Source organism: Aricia agestis, chromosome 10, assembly GCF_905147365.1.
Source record: "Aricia agestis chromosome 10, ilAriAges1.1, whole genome shotgun sequence".
NCBI lineage: Eukaryota > Metazoa > Arthropoda > Insecta > Lepidoptera > Lycaenidae > Aricia > Aricia agestis.
Genome location: NC_056415.1, coordinates 3,041,425 through 3,055,437, shown reverse-complemented (window position 1 = coordinate 3,055,437; position 14,013 = coordinate 3,041,425). Strand labels below are relative to the sequence as shown.

The 14,013-nt window shown below is 33.3% G+C and overlaps 1 protein-coding gene across 2 annotated transcripts in view; it reads left to right on the top strand.

The window, feature by feature from the left end:
• The first annotated feature begins 2,274 nt into the window (after positions 1-2,274).
• The window catches only part of LOC121731327 (ATP-binding cassette sub-family D member 3), a 31,008-nt gene continuing 19,269 nt past the window's right edge, over positions 2,275-14,013 (top strand). For both annotated transcript variants that reach the window (XM_042120721.1, XM_042120720.1), the window contains exons 1-4: positions 2,275-2,504; positions 3,800-4,054; positions 5,594-5,663; positions 9,871-9,968. In XM_042120721.1, the coding sequence (XP_041976655.1) occupies positions 2,398-2,504; positions 3,800-4,054; positions 5,594-5,663; positions 9,871-9,968 (530 nt within the window). In that variant the 5' untranslated portion in view covers positions 2,275-2,397. The remainder of the gene's footprint in view (positions 2,505-3,799; positions 4,055-5,593; positions 5,664-9,870; positions 9,969-14,013) is intronic.

Sequence of the window (14,013 nt, the reverse complement as noted above, 5' to 3'; positions counted from 1 at the left end):
AACAGCTAGTATTATACATAAAATATGTTTAAGATTTTTGAAATTTTATTTTAATACACATCCAAGACCCAGGAACATTGAAAACTTTTTGTTCCGCCTGCGGGACTCGAACCCAGGACCCCCGGGATGAGCGCTGGCCACGCGCAATGCGAATTCATTTTCATCGATATTTTCATGGAAATAAGATATTTTCCCACATCAAAATGTAGCCTATGTCCTTTCTCAGACTCTATAATAACTGTATACAAAATTTCATTGCAATCGGTTCAGTAGTTTTGGCGTGAAAGCAAGACAGACAGACAGACAGACAGACAGACAGACAGAGATACTTTCGCATTTATAATATTAGTATGGAAGATACTTTCGCATTTATAATATTAGTATGGATAGTATGGATTAGAAATGCAGTAGGAGTTCTACATAAGATAAGATAGATTGATTATTATTATACCAAGTGATAATATTATTAAACATAATATTCTAACGTATTAAAAACTATAAACAAAAACATACTAACTAATAAGTATGATTAGTTCTATGTTACAATAAAGTAAAAAATAAAACGCCATCTGTTGAATCGTATTAGAACTAAAATGTTCATTCCATCGATATATTTCTGGATTTTTTATAATATTATAAGTACATAAAATATGTTTAAGATTTTTGAAATTTTATTTTAATACACATCCAAGACCCAGGAACATTGAAAACTTTTTGTTCCGCCTGCGGGACTCGAACCCAGGACCCCCGGGATGAGCGCTGGCCACGCGCAATGCGAATTCATTTTCATCGAAATTTTCATGGAAATAAGATATTTTCCCACATCAAAATGTAGCCTATGTCCTTTCTCAGACTCTAGAATAACTGTATACAAAATTTCATTGCAATCGGTTCAGTAGTTTTGGCGTGAAAGCAAGACAGACAGACAGACAGACAGACAGACAGACAGAGATACTTTCGCATTTATAATATTAGTATGGATTTTATGCATAGCCATGCAATATATTATTCTATCGTAAAAAGTTTTCAGATCACATTCAAGTCAAGCCTTCAACTTCTTTTGTAATTTAAATCAACATTCAGTGAATTTATCAATAGTTTTCTTTATTTTATAATTATTATAGTGGCTTGGCAATGATCACTAGAGAAATAATCAGCGACTGATTGGATTTATTGGGTACCATCGTCCACATGCGTCGTTACACACTAAAAAACACTTTACGCTTGCCGTTTATGTAAATATGAACTACCCCAAATATGAAGTTTTATATTTGTTTTTCTTGTGCTCAATGCTCATTGCCGAGCCACCATAATAATTATAAAATAAAGAAAACTATTGATTAATTGACTGAATGTTGATTTAAATTAAAAGAAGTTGAAGGCTTGGCTTGAATGTGATCTGAAAACTTTTTACGATAGATATATTGCATGGCTATGCAATATTTTGCTTGGCTCCTTTTTACATTTAATGTTTTGGTGGGATTAATTTTGCAATAGAAGATCTGAAACAAACAAGTTTCTGAACTACTTGGAACCAGCAGACTTAAGAAATTACCTACGAATGGTTTCCAGATCATAAAACATAATATAAATTGACCTTAATACAGATTTAGCAGTTCCCACTACAGATAAAAGGTTGAAACCATCTGGCAACACTGATTTAGTCAGTTAGAAGCCACATTTTTTCCGATTTAGGATCCTAGCTAGGATCCTAGCTTTCTAAATGTTATTCCACTTGACTACATTTTTTAGGATCCTAGCTAGGACTTCCTAAATAGGACAAGTGGAATAAGCGCTTAAAGGAGAACTGTCAAACACATGTCAAAAATGACGTTTTTGAGGAGTTTTGCCGGGAAAGAGTGATGTTGTGTTTTTATTATTATTTTCCTAAAATTGTGTTATCTGGGTTTTTAATGTGTAATATTGGTAGGATATTAACCATTAGATATTCTTTATCGTAAAACTCCATCGAAAGTTTCAGTAAAGCGTCTACCACTTTACTGAATCAACCGACTTGACTTCTTGACTGTATTGACTTTATACTTAGACTTTGACTAGACTTTAGACCTGACTGACAATGACCTGACGATAATATAGAAAAAATTGTATTAAAGAATATTGTTTTCCCAAATCCCGCCATAATATTATACTCGACACTGGCCATGGTTATAGCCAAAGTGCCATTATAAGAAAAATAAACCTTGTCATTGTCACTATCAAGTGTCAACTGTCAATAGAACATGGAAAACTTTCAAAAGTAGTTTTTAATTTTTATTACGTTTCTAATTTTATTTGTGCGGTCGTGTTAAGTGGTAGTGTGATGTTTTTCTTATTTTAACAACAATTAGGCTGACGCCATAAAGTTACTCTTATAAACATTTAGTGAAAGTTACAACAATGGCACCAAATTTTAGCAAATATGCTTCAAGGACCGATGTGCAAATTGCTTTAGCAGCAACCGCAGCGTTGAGTGCTTGGATTGTAAAGAAATCGTTAAAGTCAAGGTAAATAATTCTTATTCGCAAATGTTTCCACTATTTATAAAAAAAAATAATAATAATCGGCCAAGTGCGAGTCGCACTCGCGCACGGAGGGTTCCGTACCATTATAGAGCAAAATTAGGGCAAAAATTGTGTTTTTTGTATTAATTTTTTATTTTATTTTAGTATTAAAATTAAATATTAAAGTACACAAATAACTAAGGACTTTGAGAAAAATTCAAGTACCTACCTGTTACCATTTTTGATATCTGAGCAAAAAAGGCCAAAAAATCACGTTTATTGTATGGGAGCCCCCTTTAAATATTCATTTTATTTTGTTTTTAGTATTTGTTGTTATAGCGGCAACAGATATACACAATCTGTCAAAATTTCAACTCTCTAGCTATTACCGTTCTTGAGTTACAGCCTGGAGACTGACAGACAGACGGACAGACAACGAAGTCTTAGTAATAGGGTCCCGTTTTTACCCTTTGGGTATGGAACCCTAAAAGGAAATGTAGTATAATATGTAGGTATGTATTATATATTTAATAACGGGTTGCACATAAAACATTACAGTACTATTCTTTGATATAAGTTTCTTATTACTTAATAAGCTTATCAGATGATAATAACTTATTTATAAACTTAAGTTTTTTAAGTAAAATGTTAAATGTTAGTCATTATTCCTCGCAATTGTTATACAAATGTCACAAATTATCATAAGTCAAAGTAAATAAAGCCTTTGCAATAAGTCAAATTACAAATTGTTTTTTTATAATTTCAATGTACTTAGTATATTTTGTGAGCTACACATTTATTTGTAGTAGTTATAAAAATCTTACTTAACCTATCAAGCCCCATAATCTCACCGGTGAGCAAGACACAATAGAATAACAATAGATTCCCAAAAATCCACGATCGAAGGATTAAACTTTTAAAATGTGTGTGTATGTTACATTTTACCAAATAATTGAGGCACTAAAAATTATAAAAAATATCAAAATTTGTATGAATTTCCCTGCCTTGTTATTTTGACTATACCTTAGAAAAAATACTTTCTTGTATTGTTGCTCAGTGTTCTTGCTGACAACTTTATTTTTCAAAAACCTTTTTAATTAAAAATGAATGTAATGTTGATGCTTCAACTCCCAAGTGGTTGATTTGACCATGACAACAATAGATTTCCAGGAATCCACGATCGGAATTAATGAAAAAATATACTTACAAAAATAAAATTCTATAAAATTGAGATAATATTAAAATATGTTATGAAAAAAAAGTAGGTCTACAACCCACTTTTTATATGCTTATTTCAGCAAAACTGTTAGAAATGGCTCCGTGCATATGTCACCACATGAAAAGGTGCAATACACGATTAAAGATAAAGCTGTGAAAGAACCAAAAGCAGAAGTCAACGCCAGGTTTTTAGCAGAACTTAAAGTGCTGTGGAAGATAATGTTCCCTGGACTATGGTCGAAAGAAAGTGGTTTTATGGTCCTGATTGCTCTGTCCCTAATATCAAGAACCATGTGTGACTTATGGACAATTCAGCACACAACTTTAATTGAGGGGTGAGTTTTAGTTTTTAAGATTAGGTATATAAAGTTATTTTATTATTAAAAAAAATGTCTGCCATAATATTATAAGTATTGCTGTACCATGTGATTGCTATGCACTAATGCCAATAGATTGACTTTTTATATATGTACATTAGCTATTTGACCGAACTTCGCTCGGTATTCGATGAAAATGACATTATAGGAAATGGGCATTTTTAAAATTAAATTTATTTTATTGACAGATGATATGGTTGTGCGAATATAATTATAATAATAATAATTATGTTACACAATATACTGTTGATGTATTTGACTATTACCATGATTCAACGGATTAATAACATCTGGATAAAATTTGGCATTAAATAAAAGTATATTGAGTCTTAAATGGACATCTAAGAATACTTGTTGCATAAAATGTAAGGTTACTGCACAAAAAGTTTCAGATCAAACAAAGCTGCAAGCAATATTTGGTTTTAGATTTTTTTATTATTTAGCTTTATCATTCACTATTTACTTTTTACTATTATAAATGCGAAAGTGTGTCTGTCTATCTGTCTGTCAGTCTGTCTGTCTGTTACCTCTTCACGCCCAAACCACTCAACCGATTTTGCTGAAATTTGGCATGGAGATACCTTGAGTCCCGGGAAAGGACATAGGATACTTTTGTCCCGGAAAAATGTACGGTTCCCGCTCGATAAACGAGTTTTGGCGCAACGGAGTTGCGGGCGTCATCTAGTCATTTATTAGTCATTTAACGCCTCCGTGGTCTAGTGGTATAGAGCGCGGCTCTTGACTCGAAGGTCGTGGGTTCGATTCCCGCGTTGGAAACATGTTATTTCCAAGTTTGGTTAGGACAATGCAGGCTGATCACCTGATTGTCTGACAAGTAAGATGATCCATGCGTCGGATGGGCATGTAAAAAGTCGGTCCTGCGCCTGATCTCTCGCCAGTCGTGTCGGTCTTCCGTCCCACTGGGTTATGAGAGTAAAGGAATAGAGAGTGCTCTTGTGTACTGCGCACACACTTGGGCACTATAAAATTACTCCTGCGTAGATGGCCTGGTTTCAATGAAACCGGTCACCGTCACCGAAACCGGTGTGGGAGCTATTATTATTATTATTAGCTTGTCATCATTAATTTGTTTATTTCTCAGTTAGTATAGAAAATAATTATTTAACATGTAACTTTCTAGTTTAATTCCCACATCAAAGTTCAATTAATATATTTGTATTGTGTGTTAATTATTTAAAGCCTCTGACCTAACATGTATGAGTATGCAGTCAGAATTTAGTATATTATTAATATTTAATTATAGCTTTGTTCATACAAACCTTGAAACTGAAGATATGGCTAAATATAAAAAAATCATGGCTTTATAATTTTCTCAATCTTTAATGTATTATTATAAGTACTTTTATAAACTATACTGAATTATACATTGTAATTTTTCATTGTAAAGTCTACACATCACGCAGCTGAATGTTACTTGCAATAAATTGTCGATTAAGTTTTTTATACATAATTCTCAATACTTGTGTTTTGTTGTAGGTCAATAATTACAATGAACCTTCCAGAATTCAAGCGGCTGCTGTTTAAGCTGATATGTGCCATGCCTCTGGTATGTTTATTATTTAAGAGGGAGATGTTGTTGAGGATATTCTGAGCCACCCTTTCTAAGTGATCACTAAACTTCTCTTAAATCTCCTCCCTACAGTCTCGCACAAAATAACCAAAAATATTTTAAATAAATCTGTCTACTAGAATACTTAAATAATATTTACATAAGTACGGGTTTTTTTTATGAGATTTGTCTTAACCCATTTCCTCTAATTGCCTCACGTAATTAAGGGAAACCCTTTTACAGTCTTCCTAGATCTTTACTGTATCATCAAAACAAACGTCAAAATTTATTATTCAATGGACCTCAAGGGTCTAGCTACTTTTAGGGCTACACAAAACTGAGAATTCGCATCGCAAAAATCCGAAATAAAACTCATACTAATTGCGATGCGGTGCGAATTCACAGTTTTGTGTGGGAGCCCTTATACACAGAGGCCAGAGTCCTAAAGCACTATACTGATTTCGAAATGGCCAGCCCGTCCAGGTGAAATAAAAAAAAAGACGGGTTGCACTCCGGGAGTGCCGGCAGAAGTGAAAACTTGATTATTAACGTTGTGCATTATTTTTTTAACCCATTTTTTAAGAAAATCGATTTTTAAAAAATCGTTTTTTTTAAATTAATCGAAACCCTTACAATCGATTAAATTTTTAGCCCATTTTTTATGAAAATCGATTTTTAAAAATCGATTTTTAGGGTTCCGTACCCAAATGGCAAAAAACGGAACCTTATATGATGTACATTACTACAAAAACTACTAACGAAAATTGGTTCGAACGAGATCTAGCCAGTAGTTTTTTTTATACGTCATAAATGGTAAACCTTAATTTAACTTTCGTTAAATCGACTGAAATATGAAAATACCTCTTAATTTCATAAAAATCCTTCATGGGCGAGTCCAACTCGCACTTGGCCGTTTTTTTTAATTAATCGAAACCCTTACAATTGATTAAAAATATCGACAATCGAAAAAAAGCAATCGATTGTTCGATTAATCGATTTCGATGTTACAACACTACTCTCCAACCGTCTTACGGTTTTTCGATCAGCATTAGAATCTGACGCAAGTTGCACAGTTTTTACCCATCCCACAAAAGTGCTCAACGCCGCTAAAGAAGTTTTCACTTCAAAAACTATAAGTCTCGAAAGCTGTGTACCAATTTGGTACACTTATTACGAAAAATGAAAGTAAAAAATAAAAAAAAATTATATCCACAGCCGAACATATTATAACCTCATCCTTTTTGGAAGTCGGTTAAAAAGTAATAATAATTCATCATGACTTGCACTAAAAAGTTACGTGTCATGCTGAACTGTTACAAAATCCTGTATTTTAGATCCGTTCGGCCAATGGTCATCTTAAAGAACCTAATTCTCAAAGGTCTTCGAATTATAATGTTTTACTTCATTTCCGTAAATCAATTTTGTTGTATCTGATTAGTGATTGTGTGCCTTTTTATAATATTAGGGTTCGGATAAAAGGCACTGTTATTGAGTAGACACGGCGAACAATTGTTTTATCCCAGAAAAACGTACGATTCCCATGGGTTTCATATTGCAAAGAAATCGCGGGCAAAGTAAATTAATAATTATTATCATATTTATTTTCCGTCATAAAGATTACTCTAAGAAATCATTAATTTAATTAGTACCTATTAGTTGCTAGGAAGTCACTCATAAGTTGTAATTATAGAAATGCAACTTTGTATTTCCTGCTTATGAAATTTTATGAGCTACTAGCTGTTGCCCGCGACTTCGTCCGCGTGGACTTCAGTTTATGGCGCGCGATGTCAACAAAATTGGTGTCAAAAGCTTTTATAAAAAAAACCCTGGTACCCCTTAAATCAATACAGCTGTGCAGTGTGCACACAATAAGTATTTCATTTTTTTATATTAAACTTTATATTTTATGCCAAATTTTAAAGCTTATTTAGCCCTCCAATTACACAACTTTACCCATAAACTATTTATCATTGATAGATTTAAGGTTACGTCACTGCACAGATAAAGTACTGAGTTATTTAATACCGTAGAATAGATATAACAATCGAAAAAAATCGAAACTTAAATGTAAGATGATACCACGTCTTATAGAAAGACTTTTGAACAAGCGTCAGCGCGATGTAGAAGACGCACGGCGCCATCTATTATGAATTGTTGGAACTAACTTAATTTGAACAAATTTACGCATTTTCACCCCCTTACAACCCTTTTTTCCAGTAAAAAAGTAGCCTATGTCCTTTCTCAGGCTTTAGACTATCGGTATACAAAATTTCATTACAATCGGTTCGGAAGTTTTGGCGTTTGGCGTGAAAGCGAGACTGACAGACAGACAGACAGACAGAGATACTTTTGGCGTTTGGCGTGAAAGCGAGACTGACAGACAGACAGACAGACAGAGATACTTACGCATTTATAATATTAGTATAGATTATGTGCACACTGCATAGCTGTTTTTGGGTATTTTGATTAATTAAGGGCCGCGCTACACCGGAATGGAGCTGCCATGCGAGGCGAGCACTTTCAGCGCTGCCATTCCGGTGTAGCGCGGCCCTAAGAGGGGTACCACCAGGGTTTTAAAAAGTTTTTAAATTTGACACAAATTTTGTTGACACCGCGCGCTATAAACTAAAGTCCACGCAGACGATGTCGCGGGCAACAGCTAGTTATGAATAAAAACAATATTATATAGTAAAGTAGGTATGATTAGTTCTGTTACAATAATAAAGTAAAAAATAAAACGCCATCTGTTTTCATATATTAGAATTAAAATGTTGATTGCATTGATATATTTCTGGATGGAATATAGGCCAACACGGTACACTCGAACTCCTTTATTTTAGAGCGCCTTAATCTGTTGTCAACTTGTCACATATATTAGTAGGAGCTCTATAAGATAAGATAGATTGATTATTATTATACCAAGTGATTATATTATTAAACATAATATTCTAACGTATTAAAAACTATAAACAAAAACATACTAACTAATAAGTATGATTAGTTCTATGTTACAATAAAGTAAAAAATAAAACGCCATCTGTTGAATCGTATTAGAACTAAAATGTTCATTCCATCGATATATTTCTGGATTTTTAATAATATTATACATAAAATATGTTTAAGATTTTTGAAATTTTATTTTAATACATATCCAAGACCCAGGAACATTGAAAACTTTTTGTTCCGCCTGTGGGACTCGAACCCAGGACCCCCGGGATGAGCGCTGGCCACGCGCAATGCGAATCATTTTCATCGATATTTTCATGGAAATAAGATATTTTCCCACATCAAAATGTAGCCTATGTCCTTTCTCAGACTCTAGAATAACTGTATACAAAATTTCATTGCAATCGGTTCAGTAGTTTTGGCGTGAAAGCAAGACAGACAGACAGACAGACAGAGATACTTTCGCATTTATAATATTAGTATAGATTTAGTCATAATAACCAAACTTGTTAAATTTACAAGTAGGTAGGTACTTACAATATATTGTTTATTAAATTTAATAAAAATAAAATGATGTATTTAGACCAATGTATATTTCTAGAGATATTCTGATTTAAATGTGTATTTTTTTTCAATCTTCCACTTAGTTGATTTTTTCATAGGAAAGAACTATTTCTACAGTTGCTTTAAATTCTAAAAATGCTGCTATTTTTGACTTTGTGCACGTAACAAATATTTTACTATAAACGTGGCCTTTTTCAAATCCATATCCATAATTACTAGTAGATAATATTATAAATGCCAAAGTATGTCTGTCTGTCTGTTACCTCTTCACGCCCAAACCGTTGAACCGATTTTGCTGAAATTTTAATTGAAATTCAAATCTCGTCTAATCTCACGTTGCGGAGAGTGGGGTCTCGGCAAATCTCACATAATTTTTTTCTCAACAAAATTATACTATTTTGGTCCATTTCATCCAGATTGTACGTATGCTTAAGATTTAGTCGTAAGCGTAATCGTCAAACCAAACGTTTACGTAAGAAACCCACATTTTGAAAAATCTCACGTGTGATTTGTGGAGCATTGAATTAAATCTCACGAAATATCACCAGGGAGAGGGGGGTTTTCAAAAAATAAAAACATCTCACGTAATTTGTGGACGCCCCCAAATATTATACATATTAAAGCTTAATAGCTTTAATATGTATAATATAAAATATTTAATGTTCATAGTTTATAATACTTTCTATATTTTCAGATCTCTTTCGTCAATAACTCATTGAGATGGAGTATAGGAGAGACCAAGCTGAGGATACGAACCAACTTGTCTCTACATCTGTACCAGCAATACCTGAAGTGAGTTTTATATTAAACTATGCCAGTTATAACACTTTTTTACAAAGAAATTAATACCGCAACGATGTATCTATACTCTATAGCAGTGGTACTCAACCTTTTTTTACACGGGCCACAAACACGTTTTGGTCTTGGCGCGGCGCACAGTGGTCCGAAATTGCTAAATAGTGGACATTCGCAAAAAAGATCGATTTTGATGTGGAAAATTCGTACTTTTTTTTTCTAAACCTTACATACCATTCGAACTTGTTTCAAAAATGAACCAGAATGACCTAGTAGTTTTTGCAAAAAATCTATTTATAGATTCTTTCCCATACAACATTTTAGTAATTTTTTTTTTCACCTTAAATATACATTTTTATAAAAAACTTAATAAGGATTTATTGTTACTCCTCTTAAAATCTATCGGATGGTATTTTTTTCCACACCAAAATCGAACTTTTTTGCGAATGTCCACTATTTAGCGATTTCGGACCACTGTGCGGCGTCGCGGGCCGCAGCCAAAATTTTTAAGGCTAAAATAAATAATGTTATTTATTATTAATTAATTATTTATTATTAAGTATATTTATTTTTAGGGTTAAAATAATAACTCTTTCCTTTTTTGACAGTCGAGTAAACTAAATAGTAAATACTATGAAATTATTGTAAAATCATTCACCATAAGCATTTAATTAACTTGGATAAATCATGGAAGCATGTATAAATCATGGACGTACTTTGGAAATATAAACTTTAAAGTTTGTCTTGAAGGTTCAATTTCATTTTCGATTCGATTCGGTTCGATTTCAAAATACTGTACATAGATCTTTTGTAATTGTTGCTTCAGTAAACAATTGATAAACTTACGAGTCATTGGTTTATTTAAATTTTTAATTCGATTTACTAGAATGTGATTGAGAGAGGTGATATTTTAATTTATTAAGTTCAAGGACAAAGTTTAAAGTTTTTTATATGTTGAAGGTAGCGCCTCCTTGGTGAACTGATGAGCTAAGCTTTCTACTCTGAGGTCATAAGTTCGATTTTTGTTTTGAATCCACTGAAAATGTTATTTTTAAGTTTGTTCAGGACTTAAAAGGTAGGATTTAGGAGTTAGGACTTAGGACAATGTAGGCTCATCATCTGATTGTCTTACTTGATGGTAATTATTTACTGAATACCTAGGTACCAACTTACCAAGTAAGGTACGATTTTAATGACATTTAAGTTTTGGTAGCCTAACGACTCTATTTACTTACTAAGTTTTTTCGATTTAAATCCAGTTATCTATTTTAGGCTAATACGATTCACACGCATAATTTACTGACGTACGGGAAAATGACATGAGTTAAAAATGTCCACAACAAAATATGACCTTCGTTGACTTTGTCATTATTTTACATGTGCGACAAATACGTCAATGACTGCCGAGTACTATTAGCTAATTGGTTTCACTCTACGATACTTAAGTTAGAACGCCGAAAGTACTAGCACAGATTACTAAATATAGGTACTAGACCAAGGGTGGCCAACACGCGGCCCGCGGGCCACATGCGGCCGCCGTCTGTTATCTTGTGGCCCGCGGAGCCGAGCACATTTTTTTAAAGTAAAAAAGTTAATACTAAATTTTATCTTATCACACCTTACACCTAAAACTATAAAAAGCAAACAAACACTTCTTTTTAAATAAACTTTTACTTTTAAAATAAAAGCTCTAAGTTCTAATAGGAAAAATTAGTATCCGATTTTGACTTTCATTCCACTACGAGTTTACATAAAATTTGGTAGTGCGGCCCGGGGTAAAATTCTACTTACGAATTTTGGCCCAAGTGTCGAAAAGGTTGGCCACCCTTGTAGATACTAGAGTGACTAGACTAGACTTCTAGCCCCGCCACACCGCACACTATCCGAATTTTCCTTCCGGCGAGTTCGAGCTCACTCGGCACAGTACAAAATGTAAGAGAGAGCGCGATCCGATTTTTTTATTAGAATATGAGCAGAGTGCGTTCTGGCAGGCGTCTGACATTATGACATTATGTGTCAGATGACGTCGATCGGATGAGTACTCTGGTGTTTCGTCCCAAGGTTTTTAGGCCCAGTGGGTCCAATGACCAGATATGAATTTTTAAACACTAATAAAACAATATTTGCGTGCACTTTTTCCACTATATTAAGAAATTATTAACAAATTACACGACCGGTTTCGAAATTAATCATCTTCAGGTGTACTTAGTGTAGGTAGTTTTACAAAATTAAATATAATCAAAACAAATATTGGGGATGTCAGCATCATGAAATTTTATACCATTTGGTAGAATTTCTCTACCGAATACGACTTTTTTCTACTAATGTTATTATACTAATTGATAAATTAATAACGTTATGTCATATATACAGATGCCATTGTTAAATTTCAAAATTTCAATTACAATATGTCACAAAATTACTATCAAATTATTAAAATAAGATCCGCAATCTTATGACTGCGGAAACAGCTGTAATTCGTGCAGTACAGATGACTTATTTTGCTGAAGATATTGCGCTTCTGAAAGATAATAAGTTGCCTGCAAAAAAACTTCTGCATCTTTCGGCTTTCTATAAATATGTTTTTGATTCTAATCTTGTTCAACGTAAAAGGTTATTAGATCAGATGATTCAATCCTTCTGGAAAAAATATCTGCACACATTGCAAGTGAGACAGAAATGGGCTACTTCTGAGAATCCTGTTAAGGTCAGGACTGTCGTTCTTGTAGGGCAGGACGATTGTGCTCCTTTAAATTGGCCCCTTGATATTATAGTTGAAATATTCCTCGGAAAAGATAATATAGCTCGCGTGGCCATGGTAAAAACAAGTTACGGTACCTTCAAACGTCCTGTGGTGAAGTTGTATCCGATACCTACCCAATAACATTAATAGTTTAATCTCTTCATCAGCGATGCTCTCTTGTATTTTTTGACTGTTGTAAATTTAAGTATACAATATTTTGTTTAACATTAGTAATTAAATTAATAAGATTACTTATATAACCAATAATTTAGAATTCTTTTGAAAGTTTTTTCAAACTTCCAAAGGGGGAAGCATGGTTGTGCACTTAATTTCGTTATAATTTAATATATTATATTTCCTTAATTTCCTTAATAATTAAATAATAAGTTCTCAAATTACACTCTGGATTTGTGTTGTGTTTGATTTCCACTGTTAGGATGTAGCTCAGTTTGGGAGTTTCTGTTCATCAACCGTTGGATGAACCTTTAACATAATATGGCAATTTACCACTGTCGGAAGAAGAAGAAGGATACATATCTTTGACATTTGACAGATGACAAATGTTTGCTGGCGCTTTTTGCCGCGGATCGGGCTTGATGGCATATGAGAAATTTTTGTTCTGATAATTTTTCCTTGAAAAGGCTTAATCCAGCTGGAATTTCAAGTTTCTTTCCCTTTTGGTTTTTCAATATAATCGCTGTGAACTTTTTGTGTGGTCGGCCGACCAAAGTGCATCAAAATTCAAGAGTACTTCAGCTACGTTCCGGAGCGGACCACGCGCTACAGAAGACAATCATCTTGCTCCTACAAGATCCAACGGGCTTGCTGCCACTGCAATTGCCTGAAGGAGCACCCCTGCTGAGTATGGAACAGGTTAGTCGGGCATGATACGGATTCCGGAGTGTTTTTTTTATTTTGAGAACTTTGTATTATCCCGCAGGCAATTTAGCTATTTACACGCTATTGCCTTTCCAATAGACTTGGGAAGTTTTTTTTTTTGTATTAAAATCATAAATAAAATTCGGCCTGGTTACAGCCGCTCGCGCCTATCGGCATAAATTGCCATAGTACGTGATACGAAATATTTTTCATTATCAAATTCAAATGTCTTTTTGCCAGAATGTTGTTAATATAAAAGTCTTATTAACTACTTATAGTTCTAACATTCTGCAAAAACAATGAATTAAACTTACTTATATAAAATTAATTATTAATTATTCGTTATTTTACAAATAATTTTATATATAAATTATATAAAATAAGTACCTATAATTTGACAATGGGCATTGTCCAAAAAAA